General features: G+C 34.8%; 1 protein-coding gene across 1 annotated transcript in view; it reads right to left on the bottom strand.

Moving 5' to 3' along the window:
• Positions 1 to 304: 304 nt before the first annotated feature.
• The window catches only part of dnr1 (E3 ubiquitin-protein ligase defense repressor 1), a 62,086-nt gene continuing 39,107 nt past the window's right edge, over positions 305 to 23,283 (bottom strand). Inside the window, exons 2-7 of the mRNA XM_088269253.1 lie at positions 16,210 to 16,545; positions 15,111 to 15,583; positions 12,642 to 12,858; positions 9,058 to 9,249; positions 6,021 to 6,148; positions 305 to 3,449 (exon numbers count right to left, since the gene is read on the bottom strand). Of these exons, the coding sequence (XP_088125379.1) occupies positions 3,359 to 3,449; positions 6,021 to 6,148; positions 9,058 to 9,249; positions 12,642 to 12,858; positions 15,111 to 15,583; positions 16,210 to 16,545 (1,437 nt within the window). The 3' untranslated portion in view covers positions 305 to 3,358. The remainder of the gene's footprint in view (positions 3,450 to 6,020; positions 6,149 to 9,057; positions 9,250 to 12,641; positions 12,859 to 15,110; positions 15,584 to 16,209; positions 16,546 to 23,283) is intronic.

Consider the following 23,283-nt stretch of genomic DNA (forward strand, 5'->3'; position numbering starts at 1 on the left):
TACCCAATGTGATATTGTTCAACATAGCGGTAGCTCTTCCTACAGGCATAACCATCGGCAGGTTGGTCCTGTGTATAGGAATGTGAAACAATCTATGCCGACGCTGTCTTAGCTAACTATCGGGAACATACAGACCAATGCTCCGGATAATTTCAGGATGATCACTTAAACCAGCCTATGTCGGGTCGTAAGCTCTATAAATACCCAGACTTCCAAATTCTTCTTCATCTATGTTGAGATATCAAATGTAAAATAGGAGTAGTTCAGCAATTTAGAGGTAGGTGTAGAAATAAAAAGACATGTATTGTTTGGTAAGTGTTATATATTCTTTTATTTTACTTCAAAAATACTTTTTTTAGGTTAGATCCCCTTAACATTAAAAACCTGTTGGTAATGGTTTTCACATATAACAATATACCAATAATGTACATAACTTGAAGGAGGACAATACTGCGTTTTGAAACTACATACAATACGTCAATTCCCATACGCACAAGCATATTAATTACAATTGGTCTTTTTTACAATTATATAAATTTCTTGGTAATTTTGTTAGAAACCTTTTTATCTTTTCATCAAGCTATGTAGATAAGAAATCTACAGAATGACTGAAAAAACAACATCCGTTTTTCTTAAAAATAATGATAATAATTCTGGAAAAGGGTAATTCTTATGTTTGTGCGTGAAGGCGTTGATGTATACTTAAAAATATGTATAAAAATCTAAGAGTGACTTCCGAAAATACGAAAATTTGACATCAAATTTATATTATAATTTTATCACAAATCTATCACTCTGTAGAATAAGTTTTTTTTGTCAGTTGAAAATGTCTAATTTTAATTGAAAGTTTTGTTTCGGTAACAGACAATTTTCAAAATACAATAGTAAACTAATGACTAGGCACTGAAATATTTAGACATTTAACATTGTATTAATTTACAATGGATCGAGGGTTGATTTACTTCAATCCCCTTCTTGTGATATCAATGCCTTATCTAAGTCAAAAATAGAGTTTCTTCAATATTTATTGCCTAAACATAAACTTGCATTGAAAAGTTGACTAAAATATATAACAAAAATAACACAGATTTTTTAATTATATTTTTTGTTATAATAGTAATAAAGGTATAGTAATTCTTAATATTAGCCGACTTACACAGTCGATTTTAATCATATTTAATTACTATTTTCAAATACACACAAGTAAATATCACTCATACAATCCAATTTAAAACAAAGACAGGAAGATTGAGATTTTATAAAAAGTAGAATTATAATTCGGTATATATTTTCTAATTTTCACAATTTTGGTCCCAAATACTACATCAGACCTACCCTCCGTGCTAAAAATTATACTTAATCAGTTCTTGAGAATGCTCTTGCAATTTGCCGACTTTATAAGAAACAAAATGGCGGAGATTTTTTTTATAAAATACCTCCGGTCATGTTATGTTAAAGATTATTGCAGAAAGTTTCAAGTCACAACCTCCATGATGATATGACGCATCACACTTCATACATACTCGCTGACAAATACTGGAGAAAGAAATATAAACAAAAACAAGAAAATACTGAATAATTATTCAAGTATTTGAATCAGTGAATAAGTAACAAAAGGTTGTTCAAGATACTGCTAATACCAAAAGCCAGGGCTTTTTTCTCCATGTAACACGGTGGAACGGAGTTTCAGCACCTTTTTTCAGACAATATTTTTTAAAATCAATTAGACGAAACAATGTTTGTGCTAACGTAATTACAATCTATATTTTAAGAGTGCCGGGTCTATTTTTATTTTAAAAAAGCCCCGCCAATAGGTAAAATATATATTGTATTTAACAAACAAAGAGAGAAAAATCACTATGACCATATGTATTTAATGTATCATACACAAACATAAGTGTCTTCTTCAAACCCTTATCCGCACTCCAATGGTGCATAGGGCACTGCATCATATAAACACAGTGTTATCTTGGAGAGGTTATCAGCCCTCCGCCTCAGGTACCAGTCCATGGTAATATTGCATAAATATTAGAGTGAAAAAAGCACTTATATTTATTTGACCCCCCCCTGGGAATTGAACCCGGGACCTCTAGAATGGTAGCCGAGCGAGCTGACCATAACATTGTGGAGGTGGATATAAGTGCATTGCACTAGAATTACAATTCATGTGCAATCAGGTGATTTAACCCCTAAGCTACACAGTTGCGTATCACAAGACAAGATTAATCTTCTTCTTTGTTAAATATGAATATAAAATATTTAGCATTTCTACCATCCCTTTTTTCTCAGAAAAATATATAAACATCAATATGTATTTTTCTAAATAACATAAAAATATTTTATTTGATTGCCAATATTGAAAACTTGAGAATGTGAAATTTTATACACAATTTATATAAAAAGCAAAAATGGATACAATTGAAATACTCTAGCAATATATTTATTTTATTAAATAAATGAAATATGTATGTATTTACATGTCAATTTAAAAAAAAAGCATTTTAGCACACATTATGTAAATGTATTTAAAGATGCTTTTTGGTACCATTACTCATAATTATAAAAACAAGGATCTTGAACACAATTTTCAAATAAAATGTAAGTTTTGATTATAGAAAATACAAAAAACATGTTTTTGCTATCATATTTGCCGTATTGCATGGTAAACAACATTACATATTAGTTATTTTAATTGAAAATTGACGACAACAACTTTTTTGAACAAAAGTTTTACAAGAGTTTAAAGTATGACTAAAAAAAAAATAATACTATGTATGACTGTATTTAAACAACAAAAAAAACAGTACTAATGCAGCTAAATAAAGTATGATTATATAATTTCCGTTGTTACTTATTCATTGATTCATATAATTTAAATAAAATAATTTTTGACATTATGCCCTCGATAAAATTATCAATTTTATTAATCTAGAACTAAGATAATAACAAAAAGGAATATATAATACATCATTACAAAGCAGAATGATATTAAAAGATTTCCCAAAACAGTTAAAGCACACATGATTATGCTTGCGTATATAAAGATACGTATTTTCTTAAAAATGTGAGTGATAATTAACCTGCACTTAAAATTATGATGTTTCTAAAACGAAACATTCGGGTATAGCGTTTATTCGATGATCACACCGCACGGCACCCCGAGATGAATGATAACTTCATCGCCTTTTCGATTGCGTTTTTCAACTGTTTCACCGTCTTTATGTAGCGCAGTTTGGAGGCAAACTGGCCAAAGGGCCTGGTATTTGTCGATCGGTTCGCGCACTCTTCGCTCGGTGACGCGTCAGATTGTTTGTTTTTGTACTGTCAACTGTTTAGATATCGCCACTGCTCGGTTCCTTCATGCATTCGTCTTGAGCGCCAACTCCACCGGGAGGAATATTCTCAAAGCTTCCGTTATCTCTCCCCTGCAGAGCGGACACCGAGTGCATCTGTAACAAAGGAAATTAAAATAATTAGTAAAATATATAATGATTTATAGATTTGCCTATTTAAATGGAACAGACTATATTACTAAATCTTTTTTCTATACAATATCATATCAGACCAACATTGGATCATAAATCCATGAAGTTTCTGAAATTCTTCAACTTGTATTTTGTGTTTCTAATAGGTAGACTGACTTACTCTTTTTTATTTATTATACATTTTGGTTAGTTTTTCTAGCACTATTTTCATTTTATAAAAGTGACATAAACAAACTTTATTTGTAATGTTGGGATTCACATATTGTTTATGCAATTTTTGGAAAGTTTTTGTCAGTGCTACCATCCAAAAGAAAAAAGGTACCTAACTTATTCACTTGGAATAGGGGCTGAAAGTAGCATTTTTCAAACCTGTAATCTAGTACCTACATTACATAGTATCTACCTAGGTTTTTTTTTTAATTCTTATATTTCCAGTATCCTAAAAAATACCAAATATGCCTCAACATTCGTAAATGCATTATAATTTTTGAAACAATGAAATAAAAAAACATGTCTTTTTAAAAAAATTATCCCCAATAAACAAATAAAAAAATAAATCCTTAATCTTATTGTTCTTTTAAAATGCTAAATTATTATCACTGAAAAATATTAGAGACAACCTAATTTTCTCCATTGTAAAATACTTTATTTATGACCATTAATGCTCGTAATATGAGTATTAATTATTATCAGCAATTTACCAAGAAATGAAGGTAATAAAAATATACTTATCAACATAAAAAAATCAAGTAAGTAAACAATTTATTTTACACTCTAATATTTATTTAATAACACCCTGGTGATTTTGAAAAAAAAAACTTGTAGGCTTTAAATTCAGAATGCGATCGGCTTCGATAGAGGTTGGTATTTTTTTAATAGGATTAAGAATATATATTGGATTTTTTTTTACGAATATGTATTGAAAATATATTTTTGTAATTTTTTAACTCCGTATCTTTCAACAGCTCTTTTTTTAAAACAACATATTTATTTCGAAGAAAACTTTTTTTTTTAGTACAAAAACGGGAATTTAAGTAAAAAAAATCTATTACGATTTATCATGTATTGGTCCTTAAATAAAGAATGAATACTCACTCATATGCTTTTGTAAAATAGGTCTAAAAATAAAATTATATTGAAGGCCGGTACTGAATACATTATTACATGACGTTTGCTACTGCGTATATTTCAATAAGAATTCATAAAAAATTGGCGGTAAATTATTTTTCTTTCTCCATTTCTCATGTCCTCTGCGTGTTTGCAGAAACATTTTGTTTTTATCAAAATGCTATATACATAAAGTGCGTTTATGTATACAGTTGCCTGTGTCTGTTTGGACAATATTAAACTATTCATATTGTCACCTTCGTTTATTTTTTAAGCATGTTTGTATTTCGTGACACAGGTGACGTAATACACCGTATTTATTATAATAACCAATAATAAAATAAAACCGCAATATGGACTTTGAACACGTGCTAAGGTACTTCTGTATAACGTACAGGTAATTAAAAGATGACACCTATTTTGTGATTCAAGTTGGTTGAAATGGAATATGCCCAGATGGATAAACGGAATACGCTGGACTATAACCATCATTTAGAAATTTTGAATTACTATTTCCGGTAAAAGAATTACCTCTTTTAAACCTTTTTACTATGTACGACTACAACAGACTGGGAACTATTAAGATTCTATTAAAATTTTGTATGTGTTTATAATTCATACATGTTTTCCAAGATTCTACAAAATAAAGAGATTCCGACCTGTTTAAATAGAAAAGTTTATGAATCCTGCATACTGCCAGTGAGCACGTATGCACTAGAGACTATGGCTCTGACAAAGAGAAATGCAGAGAAGCTCAAGTGGACACAGCGATCCATGGAAAGATCCTTGTTTGGTTTTAGCCTGAGGGATAAAATTAAAAATGAATAAACCATGAAAAAAACTTAAGTAGAGGACATCATGGATCGCGTGGGAAAACTCAAATGGCAGTGGGCAGGACATATAGCGAGACAGGACACCACAAGATGGAACCCATGAATTCTAAGATGGAGACCTTGGGAGAGGTGTTGAAAGACCCCAAAAGAGATGGTCTGAGGATATTGTCGCTGTAAGGGGCAAAAACTGGCTGCAAGCTGCAACCGACCGGAGGAAATGGAAAGAAGGGGAAGAGGCCTATATCCAGCAGAGGGCTCATAAAGAAGAAGAAGAAGAAGACATGATAATCATTCCGGGAGTAAAATAATTTTTTTTTCCGATATCTATGTATTATAAAGAAAGTTGTGTAAAAGTAAAAAATAAAATACAAATCACCACCTCTAGGTTTTATTTATGGCAAAATTACTCAAAAATATCAACAGATGTCATTGCTATACAAGTTACATCATACCAACTGACAGACGGACTTCGACATTCATTAATGTCGATACTCCTTTGAAGAAAATTACTCCAGGAAAGGTTAAAGAAAATAAACATCAAGAATTATCTGATACATATTTTGATGGGTCGAAAAGATTTTCCTTTATTATTTACCTTTCTGCACATGTGATACAGCAAAGAACGTGTCGGCAAGGAAGGAACAGGGTATCCATGGCTTGGTCCATGCAGACCCTACACGCCAGCGACTCGGTGGGCTGCGAGTTGGAGCGCTCTCTCGTATTCTGCGAGAAAAAAACAATTTACATTATTATCAATTATAACACAAAAATTATTAAAAAAATTACTTTTTTTTTTAAACGACTGGTAAGAGCAACCCTTCCACATTTCACAACATCTTATATCCTTGACAATTTTTATTTTGAAATCTAAAGATCACAAAAAGTACAAAGGTTAAGCCAACTAGTAAAAATGATAACATTTAGAGTGTGTCCGAATACTTGTTCAAATGAAGAAGATTCTTGCATACAAATAAATGGGTCTCTGCTACATAAAAGCTTTCTAAGTCCAATCTGTTGTGAACTAAGGTCATGATCTTCCGTGATTGAGTTCACAATCATCCATCTCATGAGATGGATCATATAATAATATTAATAATAATTTTGGATGATTTATACAGCGCCATTTTCGTAAAATACTACCTCAAAGGCGCTTATACAGATATGGATTATGATATGAAAATGATAAAGACACATAAAAAAAATATATTAAAAAAAAACGTCATCAATCGGCTGAGTCTGAAGGGGAGAAAGCGGAGCCCCCGTTTTATTGCGCCTTCTTCTCGGTCTTCTTGGGCTGGAGCATATATCTATGACTTTCAAAATTTTTAGTAGTGTGGTTGTCAATCATGGGTAGAATGATGAATTTTTAAATAAATTTTTACTTGGTAAATACCACTACATATTTCTTAAAATCCATTTGAAACGTGTTTCGATGCATTCCTCATAATTTTCAAACACGGTGAATGTTACACGTGTGTAAAGTAATCACTTAACCACCCTATGATAAGTCGTAAGCCCATATTCTTCTTCATTTATGTTAAAATGTCAAAAAATGTAAAATGAAACATATTGGTTCACATATTATTTTTTGATATAGCGGTTATATTATATGTTGATATAATAAATTAGCATAATAAATTTGCTTCATCTGCATTTAAATAATTTTCTTTTTCATCGGTTCAAAGTCGCAAACCAACAAACTATAAAGAACAACAAGTTATTAAGACTTTTTGTATGTTAACAGTCTTAAATCCCATATATCATATAGATGTATTTAATTTATTGAATAAAGTTATAAATTTATAAAAAAAAATAATAATTTAAAGTTCAATGTCTATAGGTGTATTTTTCTGCAAAAGAAACTATTTTATTCTGTTTAAAGTTTAATCAATATTATTTTGATAACAAAGTTTCAACACGCAAAAACTAACAAAAACTACGGATATAACGGATAATTTTTTTTAGAATGATTTGAGCACACTCAAAATATCGCCATCCTCTTTTGGCTGGCTTTCGCCATCTCAGGGTTCATCTCAACATAGATGAAGAAGAATATGGAAGTCTGGGCATTTATAGGACTTACAACCGTCATAGGCTTGGTTAAGTGAACACGTTATACACGTGTAACATTCACTAATTCTAGCCATGATTGACAACCACACTACTAAATTTTTGGAATTCTTAGATATATCGATCAAACCCATGACATTACATGCAAGTTCACTACTACTACTATTACCATCACGCTGTTTTCCCGCAAAGGTAGGTAGAGAGGATGGAACGCCACACTCTTCTGTCCTGACATACACTCCTCGCTTCCTTCACATCCATACATCTAGTTGACATGCCCTCAGATTACGCAGACTTTTGACACCACCAAATTTTAGGTCCTGATTGATCTCATCGTGCCACATATACTTTCTTAGTCATTCTGCCACTATCTATTTGCTCCACATTTCCATACCACCTTAAAGAACTCTTCTCAATCTCTTCAATCATCCTTATTTCAGCCTTAAATTCCTTAATATCCAATATCTTCGTTATACAATGGTTTAGATGAGTTCATATCAACTCGTGTCAATTGATGTCGGGTTGTGGTCCCGTGGTTAGTGTCGCAGACCCTTAACCCAGAGTTCCTTTGTTCAAACCCACTCTTACCACAATTTGATACCTATTTCTAACAATGAGCTGCTTAGGCCCTCAGAAATAGTATGAAATTGAGGTATTTTTGTAAATGATAAAAATACAAATATTCCTTTAAAAAAATTAAATAATATATCAAAAAAAAAAAAACTAACTAAACCATCACGCCGCTTCTCCGCAGGGATGGGCAGAGAGAATAGAACGCCACACCACTCTGTCTTTGCAAACATTCTTCGCCTCTTCCACGTTCATGCATCTCCTCATACATACCCGCCGATTGTTACGACTCCTAACCTGACCACTTTCAAGCATTTGGCATAACTGATCATGCCATGTTTTTCTCGGTCTTCCTCTGCTCCTTTTTCCACTTACATTCGCCTCATAAATTTGTTTTACCGTTCTTTTCTTACTCATTCGTTCTACAAGTCGAAACCATCTCAACACACCTTTCTTAACCTGTCTGGGTGTGAGTTTCTCCGGACGAAACTGTATCTGAGGAGTGAATTTGTTTTTGTGTTTTTTTTTTTACTTTTAAATTTTTATATTATAGTCGATGCTATAAGCAACATGTTTTCTTGAATAAACAAAGATATTTACCCCAGTAAACATGATTTATATCAAAATTATCCAAATACCGATAAATCATGTTTTTAACATGTTTTGATATAAATCGTGTCATAAATCATATTTTGTATCGGCCGTACATGTACGTCCAAACTCCTTTGAGAAAAGTTTGGTATGGCCGTACATGTACGGCCATACTCCTGGACAGGTTAATTTTATCGATAATGCTTATCTCAGAATATAAATAGATATAAGAACGTAGAAAAAATGAAAGAAGAACTGGTTACCTACATAAAAAGACTATATATTGAAAAAGACTTATATTTCTTAATTTTATCGATAATCCTAAAATGTGAAAGTGAATGAAATGTGAAATGCCTAAAATGTAAAAGTGATTACTGATATTATGGGTAAAATCTGTTTACCTTGCAGTCGGCCGTGCAATGCGGACTCCTCGGATGGGGTACTCCGGCGCATGTACCGGAGGCCGTGCTGTTGGCGGCGGAGAACAGGGCCCTTCTCGCGTTGTCGTACACCTCCGTGTAAGTTCTCCGAATGTCAAACACGTACTTCTTGCCGAGAGTCGAATCCTCGTTGAAGATGGACACGATGGTGCCCTAGAAATAAACCAATAGTCAGTAAAATGGACATAGGTATCGGTGGCGGTCGGTGACTTTTTGTAGAAGGGATGCTGGACATCAACTGTTTATACTCGTGCTTACTACGTACCAGATATTAAATATGCACATCTAGACACTAGCCCACAAACAAGATACAATAAGGTACGGTCTAAAATTATCTCCATAAATCCATTAAGCTCATAACTCATGATAATAATAATATTTGTGTTATTTTGTACAGCCCTTTTTTGTAAAAAAAAATCACATTAAGGTCGCTGTATAAATATAAAAATATTTAAATTGCAGTATTGCTGTTTACGGATGGAAGTCCAAATCTTTTTACTCTAAAATGCAAGGGATGCGGAGCATCCATAGCATGTATGGACGGACCGCGCCTGATAGGTATATCTAAAAATGATTTGTCAAAATGGCAAATTAGCATATTGTTTGCGGGAAACGCTTAAAAGCGTCTTTTATGTAATATTGGTAGATAAACCCTTATCCGCACCCAATGGTGCAGAGGGCACTACATCGTATATAATCAGTTTTATCTTGATAGTTTAATACACAAAGGAAAGGTGTTTAGCCCTGGCTTCAGCTACCAGTCCAGGATAATATTAACATATTTATTTATAGATTTGGCATTTCATTTAAAGAACTCCATTTATGTATTACATGTTGAATCAAACACTGATTTTTTGAGTCTAGTAAGTTAGTCGACTCAAAAAATCAGTGTTTGATTCAATATTTAATACATAAACATAAAATAGTATTAACACATTGTTTGTGGGAAATGCTTAAAAGCGTCTTTTACATACTGTTGGTAGAGAGCGGGAGACACTTATAAGCGTTCTATTTGCTTACTTTTGGTAGAGCGCGAGAGACGCCAAAAACATAATACAGATCGGAATAGGGTTTGCGGTTACATGTGATTAGTATACGACCCTATTTAGTACAGTAAACCCCCTTTAACATTGAGACAGGTACCGCGTTATCTGGGCTACGTTATAAGCGATTATTGTTTAATATTGTATTTTTACATTTTACCCAGTGGAAATGATGGAAACGAGTCATTATTAAATAAAAATACAATTTAAAAACATTTACCCCCTATAATATTCTCTCCGATAAAGCGGTACTTATCTCAACGGGAGATCACTGTACACTAATTAGGGTCGGGGTCGTTGAAAACCCACCCGCCAATGTGTGAAAACTTTATTTCACACAGTATTATTTGATCTTTCAGATAGTATTGATTTGTAGCACTTGACAAATATATATACAGTGAAACCTCTATCTATCGTTTTTAAAGGGACCTATTGAAATAAACTATGAATGCGGGATAAAGTCAATATACAAGGACATACAATCGAGTAAAAATACCGTCCTCCCAATCTGCATAACCATTGGTAGGTTGAAATTTTAAGAATACAAGTTTTAGATGTAAATAAATGTATTTATTAAAAAAAATACAAAGTTGAAAAGAACCCAAAGATCTTCAGACTTCTTCTGCTGTATCCGTCACACAAGCTTTCGATAGTCTGTTCCACACCTTGAAATATTGTCGTCGAATGCAACAAATTGAGAAAATTAAAAAGAATGTAAAAAAACAGACAAATTATATCAAATATGTAGCATAATTCAAACGATGAATGCGGTAAAACGGTGGATAGAAACGATCGATGCAATCTATTTTTGTATGAAAGTAATTTGGGGTGGAAGAAATAAACGACACATCCGGGAAAACGATTATTCGAGGAACGATAGATAGAGGTTTCACTGTAGTATATATCTTGCAACAATAGAATAATCTCAGTGGTTTTCCTTATCGTATTTCGAGAAAGTTCTGCAAACCATCTTTACATTTTTTTGCCAGCTTCAAAGCTACAAGTTAACAAACAAATTGATGCATAAAATATTATTACAAGTAATTTACATATTTCTCATGTAAATAATAGTGTATTCAGAAATTTGATAAAATATTTACCGTCAATTAGTCACCTTAAAATGGCGGTTTAATAAAAATAACAAAAAAAAACCTTTGTACTAAATTTATAAATTTATTAATAATGCGTCAATATTTTACTTCTGAGCTGCGTCTGATTTTCGTACATTGGCTCCTCGCGAACAATAGCTATTTCTTCATCAAAAAAACAAATCATCTCGCATCATTTTCTATTCTGGAAGCTTTGGAAAATTAATTTGATAAGAGGATTGTAACTCATAAATAATTCTGAGAATTATTTGATTTATTCATATCTACAAGGTACATGGCAAACTAATAATCGTTTCGAGAATATCTAAAATCTGTCGCGGAGAAAAAATGCACATTTCTTAGTAATTCTATTATATTTAAATAATTACAATCTTTCATTGTTCCCAGTATTAGATTATGCGTTGAGAGTTGGAATGACACAACATTTATTTATTACGAATATAGGTAATTGTTATTATTACAGCCTTGTGAAGTTGATATGTGATTTTAATATTCACGCATATGATTTAGTTAAATAAGTTATATTATTTTTTGTCATCTCAACATAGATGAGGAAGAGTATAAAAGTCTAGCTGTTTACGGTGCTTATGACCAATTTTTTACATGCAATTTCAACCATATGCGCGGATACTTTTTCAATGTTGTGGGCAAAACACCAATTAGGTACTTAGTATTTCAACTATTGTCATATTGTCAAAAATTATATTTTAAAAAATTCGAGACATAGACAGTTTGACGATTTTTTTGTTTGGTATAGCCGAAAAGTAGCTAGTTATAACCGTGCATAAATGTATTGAGAAAATCACAAACCAAAATGTCAAGGAATGTTTCCTCGCTATATCCGTGCTTGTAATAACCGAGTTCGACTGTATTTATATAGATTTTGTTTATTTCATTTAACAAATAATTCACATGATCCCTAAATTGTCCTCCAGCTAAGTCCTCTAAATTTTCCTAAAACTAAAATGAGATTATTGGACACGATACAAAAATAAATAGTTCATATTATTTTTTGACATCTCATCAAAGATGAAGAAGAATATGGAAGTCTGGGCATTGGTCGCCAGCCCCATAAATGCCCAGACTTCCATATTCTTCTTCATCTTTGATGAGATGTCAAAAAATAATATGAACTATTTATTTTTGTATCGTGGTCGCCAGCCCCATAAATGCCCAGACTTCCATATTCTTCTTCATCTTTGATGAGATGTCAAAAAATAATACGAAAATAATTCCTGTAATTGGAGATAATCTAGATTTTGTGAACAAGTATTTCGACACACTCAAAATGTTGTAAACAAATAGTTTAGTTGTAAACCTATATTGGATAAACCAATCTATTCGAAGTGACGAGAACGGAAGTTGTGTAACATTCGTGAACAGGTCTGCGTACCTTGAGGTCCCGGATGAACTGCTTGGTGACGTCGCTGCGCACGGTCTCGCAGCAGTAGAAGGCGTGCTTCTCGGTGACGGCGCGGTAGAGCGCGGAGGCGAGGCGGGAGGTGGCCATCTTGATGTTGAGCACGCGCTCCTCCCCGACGCTGTTCATGTAGCGCAGCTGGAACACTCGGCGGACGGGCGCAGCGCGGATTATCACCGTGTAAGGAATGCTGGGGAAGAAGAAAAGTAAACAGTCAAATAACAATAAAGATAGCAAATTACAAGTAGTTAAAGTTGCAGAAGAATTCCGATTCGCAATACCCCCTCAGAGACAACAGATCTATGATATTGTTCAGAATAGTGGTTTGGAAGTCTTTGTGGATTTACAAGTTTTAAGAACTGTCATTGGCTGGTTTAAAGATCATTTTATGCACTTGTGTACAATGCACAATGCATTTGATGCACATTCATCATTCTGCCCATGTTCTGAACATTCATACTACTTAATTTTTCGAAAGTTGTATATATACAACATCCAATCACCCATTTATGAATATCCAAAGACACATTGTCATCGGGCGGTTTTTTCTTCAACCAGGACCCTAATTAGTATACTAATTAGGGTCGCTAATCACAAGTAATTCTTGATTCCCATCAGTACAATGTTTTTTGGCGTCACTCGCGCTTTACCAAAAGTAAGCAATAGAACGCTTATAAGCGTCTCCCGCTCTCTACCAACAGTACGTAAAAGTCGCTTTTAAGCATTTCCCGAAATCAATGTGTTAAAATAACTAGCATTGATATTGTATATTTGAGAAGAGAAAGTAATTGATATTATCATCATTCAGATTCACAATCTGCGATGCTATTTTGGTCTAAATTCTTTAATTTATTTATAGAAATCTATATAAAATTGATGCCGCCGACAAAAACAACCCGACAAACATACTTTGTGGAGAGAAAATAGCGAGAGATAACCTGATATAATTATTAAATGATAAAATTGATGAGTAATTTATTTTTAATAAGATTTATTCAATGTCTTATCGCCTTAAAATGTTTTGGAGACCTTTGTACAGAGGTCAACGGTGGCACAGAAATGATCAAACAATTTGGTGCGATAATATTAATATTAAAGATAATTTTTTAATTAGCCGAGAGAATGTTCTTATGTCACGTAAAATCTATTCAATTGAAGATATTAAATACATGTGTTATGATATCTTTCTCCAATTAAGATATTTAATTATCCATCATTAAAAACTGAGAAATTATTTTAAAATAAATGTCAGAATCAGAATTTAGTTAATACTCTATGGATTTTTTTCCTCTATTATTGGTAATGAATTTTAGCAAACTTGTATGTTGTTTTAATGTGTTCCCTCAGATGAATGTGTAGAAAGGTTGTTTCATAAAAAGTACATATCTCGTATCTAGGAATTACAAATAGTGAGACATAAAACAAAGTAATTTTGATATATCGCTCACTCCTTTCAAGAACGTCATAAATAAAAAATTGTCAATTTTCAGTTGTGCGTGTTTTCGGAATGCCAAGAAAATGTACTATATCCCAGCAAAAGCTGTATATTTTTAACTTGATATTTGCCGCTACAGGGCAGAAAGAGTTGTTTTTGCATTTTAAAGAAAAGGTATTGTTTAATTTTTTTTTTAAATAAACTAGTTATTTTTTAAATGGAGAAAAAACCTTCAGGTTGTTCAACCTAAAAAGATCTGTTGCACAGTAAAAAGGTCAATAAGTGGCTTGATATTTATTTTTAATAAATTGTTTTATATTTTTCAACTTTAAAAACGTTCTCCTGAAAAATCAAGTTTTTTGATTTATGACATTCTTGAAAGGAGTGAGTGATATATCACGGGATAATTACTACAACTAACCCTTAAAAAAAGCTATGTTGAGAAATTGATGAAAAAGATTGTGAGCAGTTTGATAAATCAGTTTTTGGACTTTGGAATAAAAAAAAACTAAATTCATGATTTCAATGTGTTACGTTATATGTTTGACACTTATACAGACCAGAAAATAAAGTTTTATTTTGTTTATACCTTGCTCGAAAACAGGTATCGAAGTTGCCTAGTTGTAGTGACTATCCAGGGATATATACTGAAATTTCATCTATAGGATAGTGATTTAATGTATAAAAAATGAAGGTTTTTTTTTTTTCAAATGATTTAGTAAAAATTCAAGAAAGTATACTTAGAGTTATAATATCCATTTTTTCACGCTAACCGGACTGCCGGACAGTAAAATTCCATGTAAAGCACAAGCGCTCTTAGTCCGCAGATGTGACCCAAGCCCTATTTTCTGGGTGAATTTAACATTTTACATGCCCATATATACATAACATAACCCTCGCATTTTAAACGTGAATCGAATATCGTTATCGACAATTCTTACTCTCCGACACGTTAGCTATTTAAAACCAAGAAAATACAATGAAGCTATGCAAGAAAGTGAGCTCACCTCTGTTTCTCATTCCCCTGGTCACCGGTTCCGTTGCCGGGTCTGTAGACCACGATGCCCTGCGGGCCGACGCCCACGCACATGCCGAGCTTGCAGCCGCAGCCCTCGGCGCGCTCCTCGTGAGCGCCCGCCGTGGTGAGGCAGCCCACGGTCTGGCTGGCGTACACGCTGCTGCGGCCCAGCCGGGCCTCCTCGCCGCCGCGGTGGTACAGCAGGTGGCTGTACAGGTTGTGCGCGCTGTTGCCGCCCGACGGCCGGCAGAAGAACAGCTCCTCGCCGAAGGACTCCAGGTCGGAGATCTCCTTGAGCAGCTGGTACTCGGCGGAGGAGGCGCGCATGCCGGCGATCTCGCAGTGGTAGTCGATGATCCGCTGCACGTAGTCGATGGGCTTCTCGCGCTGCGGGCCGATGTTGTGGCACTGGCTGTACAGGCAGGTGGGCGGGTAGTGGTGGTCGTAGTCGCCGACTTCCGCCTGCGGGTCAAACATTTTGCAATTCAATCAATTTTCTTCAATAATCCTTTAAGCTAATACCGGTACAGATATACAAGCCCGACTTCTCTCCTTTTCCTAATAATAATGCGAATAGAAACATCGCCTAATGAGAGGAAACTTCTTCCGGAACATTGCAAATATATCAAAGTTTCCTAACTTGGGTCACAGCTGACCTAACTTGGATTGTGTTTGACATGATCGTCGTTCACTTGGGCAGTTGGGAGTTCGACCAGCCTGCTGACCTAAACTGGAACTACCATGACCTGATTGCGATTATAAGGGTTTTTAATTTTATCGAGCAGTTTTAGTTTACTACGTTAACAAATGAGACCAGTTGGAAGACCTAACTTGGATCACTGCTGACCTGATTTGGATCCAGTGATCCAGTGATGGGTCACCAATCTGACCTAACTTGGATGACTGCTCACCTAATTTGCATCACCGCTGACCTAACTTGGACCCAGTAATGGGTCACCAGTCTCGCCTAACTTGGATCGTTGTTGACCTGACTTGGGTCTCAGCTGACCTACTTGGATCAGAAGTGACCTAACTTGGGTCACAGCTGACCTAACTCGGATCACTGCAAGTTGGATTGTTTCCCTCACCTGTGCGATGAGCGCGACGAGCCGGCAGGCTACGTTCCAGTCAGCCACGACCATGCGGCCCTCGAGCAGGTCGAGGCGCGCCTGAAGGTAGAAGAGGTGGCGCGTGCCCTCTAGCAGCAGGCGGTGCGGCGGTACCCAGAACTTGACGCGCAGCGCGAGCTGGCGCCGGTGCGCGGCGTGCAGCGGGTTGCGCAGGTTGGCCCACGCTCCCGCCGCGGCCGGCGCGTGCGCGTGCGCGCCTTCCTCGCCCGTCGTCGCGCCGCCCGGCGCCTCCACGGCCGGCAGGCGCAGGCCGAAGTAGTCCGCCTCGGGACCGATGCCCAGGTAATCGCACATCTGCAAAAAGAGAGAAAAAACGTCAATAATACTGGAAAAATCTCAATATTCATGAAGTGAATTTAATCTATTACATGTTTAACCTCGGCTCGTAACGCATGTCTCTATTGAAAACTTTAGTGCATGTTGGTCTTCGAGTCGACCAAAAATCGCATGTGTTAGACATTTTGTGTAGTTTTGAGTGTGTAAATGGTGCTATGGTGGTGAAGGGTGGTATTGTTTGCATACTGCGTTAGTAATTGTCCTGACGAAGAGACGGGAACGTCTCGAAACCGGTAGACATAAAAATCTCGGTGAGTGGTTATATACTAATATTTTTAACATTTTTGTAAAATAATAAATAAGAATGTAATCTGTTTGAGAATTGAGAATTTAACTATCTGGGAATTTAAATGGCTTACCACCTGTCATCGATTGGTTTAAGTGATCATCCCTATCAAGAATTCTAAACTAACTAACCAACTACGGTGTACAATAGTACACTTGTCCCAATATTGGAAGCTGTGATTTGTGATACAGTGGCGTAGTCACTACAGTTATTTTAATGTTTTTCGCAACATTTAAGGCCCAACATACGATAAATCGTGACTTTATTTTCTTTAAACCCGGGTAACATTTGACGTAATCGATTTTTTTTCTTAAAATACCGATTTTGTATTGAAAAAAATAGATTTTTCTTCGCAATAAATATATATATATATATAATATATAAAAACCCTTATCCGCACCCCAATGATGCATAGGGCACTGCGTCATATAAACGCAGTGTTATCTTGATCGTTTACACATGAAGGAAAGGTGATCAGCCCTCCGCTTCAGGTACCAGTCCAGGGTAATAATATTGAATAAATATTACAGTGAAAAAATCACTTATATTTATTTTACCCCCCTTGGGAATCGAACCCGGGACCTCCAGAACGGTAGCCGAGCGTGCTGACCATTACACTACGGAGGCGGACACAAAAAAAGCTTTTTTTATGAATGTGTTGTAAAAAAGCTGTAATTATGTAAGCGTGCGATTACTCCTCATACATAATGGAGTCACATTGTTCTATATCTGGTTACGCAATTCAGGGTCAGCAATTGTGCATAAATATTTACATTTCTAATCCCTTGAACTGCTTTGTTCCATTATATTGAAATGTATTGGTCAGAAATTGATTATTTAATAAAAATACGAAATACGAGTAAACACATATCGTAGTCGTACAGGAGAAAATGACCAACTAACAAAACGTAAAATGTTCAGGAGGGCCATTTAAGTCACTTTTGCTTGCCAACAAAATAAACACCAATGCAGTTAGTCAATTTAACAAGTCAATAAATTATAATTCCACGTTTAAAATCCTTTGGGATTTTTTTCAGGGCAATATTAAGCTAGTAAGATATCAAACAGTCAATGATCACGTTTTTGTAAACAAATGCACTTGGTCGCTTTCTCCTGTATGACTGCGATATATTTTGACGCTAGCATATTTCGCTCACTCCTTTCAACGTCATATATCAAAATACTTGATTTTTCAGGAGATCGTTTTTACTACTACTACTACTACTACCATCACGCCGTTTCCCCGCAGGGGTAGACAGAGAGGATGGAACGCCACACTCTTCTGTCCTGACAAACACTCCTCGCCTCCTTCACATCCATACATCTAGTCATACATGCCCTCCGATTAAGCAGACTTTTGACACCGCCAGATTTTAGGTTCTGATTGATCTCATCGTGCCAAGTCGTTTTTAAAGTTTAAGAATATAATGAAATGTATTAAAAATAAATATCAAGCCGCTTATTGAACTTTTTACTGTGCAAAAGATCTTTTTAGGTTAAATCTGAAGGTTTTTTCTCCATTTGAAAAATATTTAGTATATTTAAAAAAAAATAAACAATTGGTTTTCTTCAAAATACAAAAACAACACTTTCTGGCCTGTAGCGGGTAAATATTAAGTTAAAAATATGCTGCTTTTGCTGGGATATAGTTCATTTTCTGGGCATTCCGAAAACATGCACAACTGAAAATTGACGATTTTTGATATACGACGTTGTTGAAAGGAGTGAGCGATTTGTCAATCCTATGAAGTCTCTTTTTTGAAATATTCGCTAAATTCAAACTTCATTATAAAACGCGTATGTAATACGCATGAATGTATTATATAATTTTATACGTGTTTTTTCGTTTTTAAAATTTTATTTTTAAAATACTGTTACTTCTTTTCAGATTCAAGAAATCCCTTAAAATGCCAAAAAACTGCGAAAAAACATTGTTTGACTAAAATCAGTTTGCAAGCAAAAAAAAACAATGTTAATTTTATAAAACCCGTAAAATAATGGTCAAATTATTTATTTCGAACCTATAGAAAAAATCGTATAACCTACAACTGCGTAAAAAGATTGTGTGTCTTAAATCATTCTCCAAGTACAATCAAATCAGTTTTGATTTAAAAAAAAACCCGTAAAATAATTTCCAAAATATTTATTTGGTACTTTAAAAAACTAAAAATCGTATAACCTACAACTGCGTAAAAAAAATCATTCTGACACAGTTGAACGCAGATGTGGGAGAGATATGTATTGAATATTGAATAGAACATGGACATATGCGCAGTTTATACGCGAAATTTATAGCGACAATTATAAATTCAAGGATATCGCGAATTCCATTAAAAATACGGTAGAAACATATGAGAACATATCGAAAACAAGTATATTTGTTTACCGATACAATAACAGAAACGCAAATAGCCAAAATTGTTTTTTTTGAAAACGCATGTTTGCGCGAGTCGTCGGGAAGGTGCGAAAAATGGCGGAATATCGTTTCGCGATATTTATTCTATCCGTCAGGCTAAATTTGATTAGCAGAATAAATATTTTGCGGCATTAAGGTCGGCGGATGGCAAATAACAGGCTGAGGTGAGTCCACGGCAAACATGGGTGGCGATGGAGTGATGAAAAACACTCGGTTAGGTGGAGATAACGATGATGGACTTGTATGACACTCTTGTTGGAATAGATAACGTGTGCAAATGAAATATCGCTCACTCCTTTCAAGAACGTCATAAATAAAAAATCGTCAATTTTCAGTTCTGCATGTTTTCGGAATGTCCAGAAAATGTACTATATCCCAGCAAAAGCGGCATATTTTAAACTTAATATTTACCCGCTACAGGGCAGAAAATGTTGTTTTTGCATTTTTAAGAAAATGTATTGTTTAATTATTTTTTTAAATATACTTTACATTTTTCAAATGGAGAAAAAACCATCAGGTTTTACCTAAAAAGATCTGTTGCACAGTAAAAAGTTCAATTAATGGCTTGATATTTATTTTTAATACATAGTATAATATTTTTAAACTTTAAAAACGTTCTCCTGAAAAATCAAGTTTTTTGATTTATGACGTTCTTGAAAGGAGTGAGCGATATGTACACCGGAATTGGTTGTAGCATTTAGTGTGCGAGCACATGTAAATAAATGTAATCTAAATGTAACTATTCGTTTGTTCGAAATCTCAAATCCTTTTTAAGGCTCAGCATTCGTTAAGTCCCAAGTTATTTTTACATTTTTATATATTTTCCAAGAGAAACCTAGATTTGTGGACAAGGATTTAGACACATCCAAAATGTTATGAGCTACAATTAGCAGAGAACATGCTTTAAAACGTGATTCGTACAGTTTGCATCAATCGTCCAACATTACATGACTTTATTCATTTCCATTCGAAGTGCATTTAGTATTCATTCCATCAATTTGCGGCTGCAAGAGAAATCGTAAAAGGCGTTGGATTCAATGAAGACATATGTACAATTCAAAGCTAGTTTCCTTGCAAATAGTATATCTCAGCATGCAATCAAAGCGTCGTTACCGTACGTTCCCTCCATTTGCAAATCAGCGTACAATTAGGTTCGTGTCTCTATCGCGGTTTTCTGTAATTTATTTACCTGTCACAATTAACTTTCTATCATTACCTAGTGAATTATTGCGGCGGTTAAAAGTTCAATTTTCCACCAGCCGAGAGATGTGGTAAAATTCAAAACCATTCCTTCCTCTTTGCGTATGGTTCCGGCTTTTTTATTCATCCATGTGGGTTGTCTTTTGGGATTAGTCTCGTTAGCCAGTCCACTGCCTCCTGGATATCCCGAAGGTCACCACCAAACCCATTGAGTCGGCAGTGCTGCACTTTGTGTCTTATGGTCTGCTCAGCTCCACACTCACAATCAGGGTTGTTCCTTTTCCTCCATCTCCAGAGCAAGAAGTTCCTAAACCCGATCACCCTGATCGTCGCATTCTGACTTTGAACGCACCTAACACAACCGCAGACTTCTTATTTCGGCAACACCATGTCGTGATTTTTGACCAGTTATTATAACATTAGTTGGCAAATTTTGACCGGGTAAATGGTCGGTCGCAGGAGGTCTTTTAACGATCTCTAACAATATAAAGCCACCCGCATGTGATTCTTCCTGGCTCTATCCCAACTTATCGTCTTTGTAGAGTGTGGGGGCCATCTCTCCTCGTCCTCAGGTTATAGGTCCTTCTATCATATACAACGTCACCTAGGCCATGCCTTCGAATCATGTTATCTTTCTGTCGCATCCATGATTTTTTTGGTGTTCCTCTAGGTGTCTTTCCAGGAAGATCCATGACAACGCCTGGTTTACAATAGTTCAGCTTCTCTATGTCTTAATGCTTGTACATGTTTAGAAATATTCGTCAACGTGAAAAAGGACATCACTAAACCAAAAAGAAGGTCCCCAAGTCATAAATAAAAGCAAACATCATTTCTATTGCAAAAGCCTCAAGGTGGAATTGGAAATCCATTCGAATACGCCATCTTTGCTTTTCGCAGAGTCGTGAGCAAACACGTGTGTTTACATTTTGCATATCTTATCTCCGTACAGATCAACAAGGACGAAGTTGAACAACAAAGAAAATATTTTTAAACCAGAATGACTTACGAATTGATCAAAACAAGGTAATAAAAAGATAGACGGTAGGTTAGTGATAAAAAATTCATGATAACTTTAATCAATTTTGGAGCAAGTTTTAATACCGTTGAAAAGATAATCTTTATTTAATACCTATAAGCCATAACTGATAAGTAAAGAAAATAAATATCAATCCATTTATCAAAATATCTTAATCAATTTTCCAATACAAACATTATTTTTTTTAAAAAGAGAAATATTTGTGTTTTTATTATTTACAAAAATACTTCAATTTCATACTATTTCTGTGAGCCTAAGCGGCTCATTATTAGAAATAGGTATCAAATTGTAGTGGGTTCGAACGGAGAAACTCTAACTCAAGTGACCACGACACTAACCACGGGACCACAACCCGACTCGTATGATATGTGATATAATTAAGTCGCAGATCACCTCCGTAGTGTAGTAGCTACCATGTATGAGATCCCGGGTTCGATCCCCAGGGTTTTTTTATGTGTTTTTTACTTCTTATTAGTCTTTTTTTCTTGTATTAGATGTGAAGATCGTTTTTTTTTCAAGAAAGTGACTCTTCCTGTGATGTCAACTAACTAACTAACTAACCATCACGCTGCTTCTCCAAAGAGATAGGGAGATATAATAGATCGCCATACCAATCAATCGTAGCACACAATCTTCGCCCCTTCCACATTCATACGTCTTCTCATACATACACACCGATTATTCCGACTCCTGACCTGACCACTTTCAAGTATGTATTTGAAATATTTGATCATGCCAAGTTTTCTTCGGTATTCCTCTGCTTATAATACCAACCGCATTCGCCTCATAAATTTGTTTAACTTTCCTTTCTTCACTCATTCGATCCACATGCCCAAACCATCTCGACGCACCTTTGCTCGATATTAACGCATTTTTTATGACACAAAGTAAAATCAACGTGATTCAATAAATTAGTAATGAAAATATGATAAAATTGAATAAAAACATGTTACTAAAGTACAATATTATTTAGTCATCATTTTTCGTGAAATCAGGTTAAAAAAAAGAAGAAAAAAATCACCGTGAATCGCAAATAGGTCAAGACTGAGTCACAAGTAGGTCAACGCCGGTAGAAAATAGGTCAAATGTAGCAAAATAGGGTCAAGAGTTTCATTGGCTACTTATTAATACTTATAAATTTATAAATAAATATTACGGGTGAAATAATCTCCTTTAAAAAAAAAACGGAAAAAACTAAACTAACCAAATAACCATCAAGCCGCTCCCCGCAGGGATAGGGAGAGAGAATAGTCCGCCACACTAATCTGTCTTTGCACACAATCTTCGCCTCTTCCACATTCATAAATTATCTCATACATACACGCCGAAAACCAGAAAACAGCTATTAATCACAGGATTAAGTTTACGATATTGACAATCATCAAGCCCCTTCCCGCAGGGGTAGGGAGAGAGAAAAGACAGCCACACTAATCTGTCTTTGCGCACAATCTTCGCCTCTTCCACATTCATACATCATCTCATACATACACGCCGAAAACCAGAAAACAGCTATTAATCACAGGATTAAGTTACGAAATTGACAAGAGTGATCAATTCTAAAAATACGAGATAAAATCAATAAATTTAATAAATAAAATGACTAATAACTTGATAATTGTGAATGCACTCAGTTTTATCTCGTTTTAAGTACATTAAAAATTCCACAAATTAGCGTGAAGATAATAATTGGCTAAATAAATATTTTAAACATCCAATACTTGAAAAAAAATATTATTTAGGTAGGTAGGTACCTCCCGT

Source organism: Brachycentrus maculatus, unplaced genomic scaffold (assembly GCF_059751285.1).
Source record: "Brachycentrus maculatus isolate JH-2025_06_01 unplaced genomic scaffold, ASM5975128v1 h1tg000343l, whole genome shotgun sequence".
Lineage (NCBI taxonomy): Eukaryota > Metazoa > Arthropoda > Insecta > Trichoptera > Brachycentridae > Brachycentrus > Brachycentrus maculatus.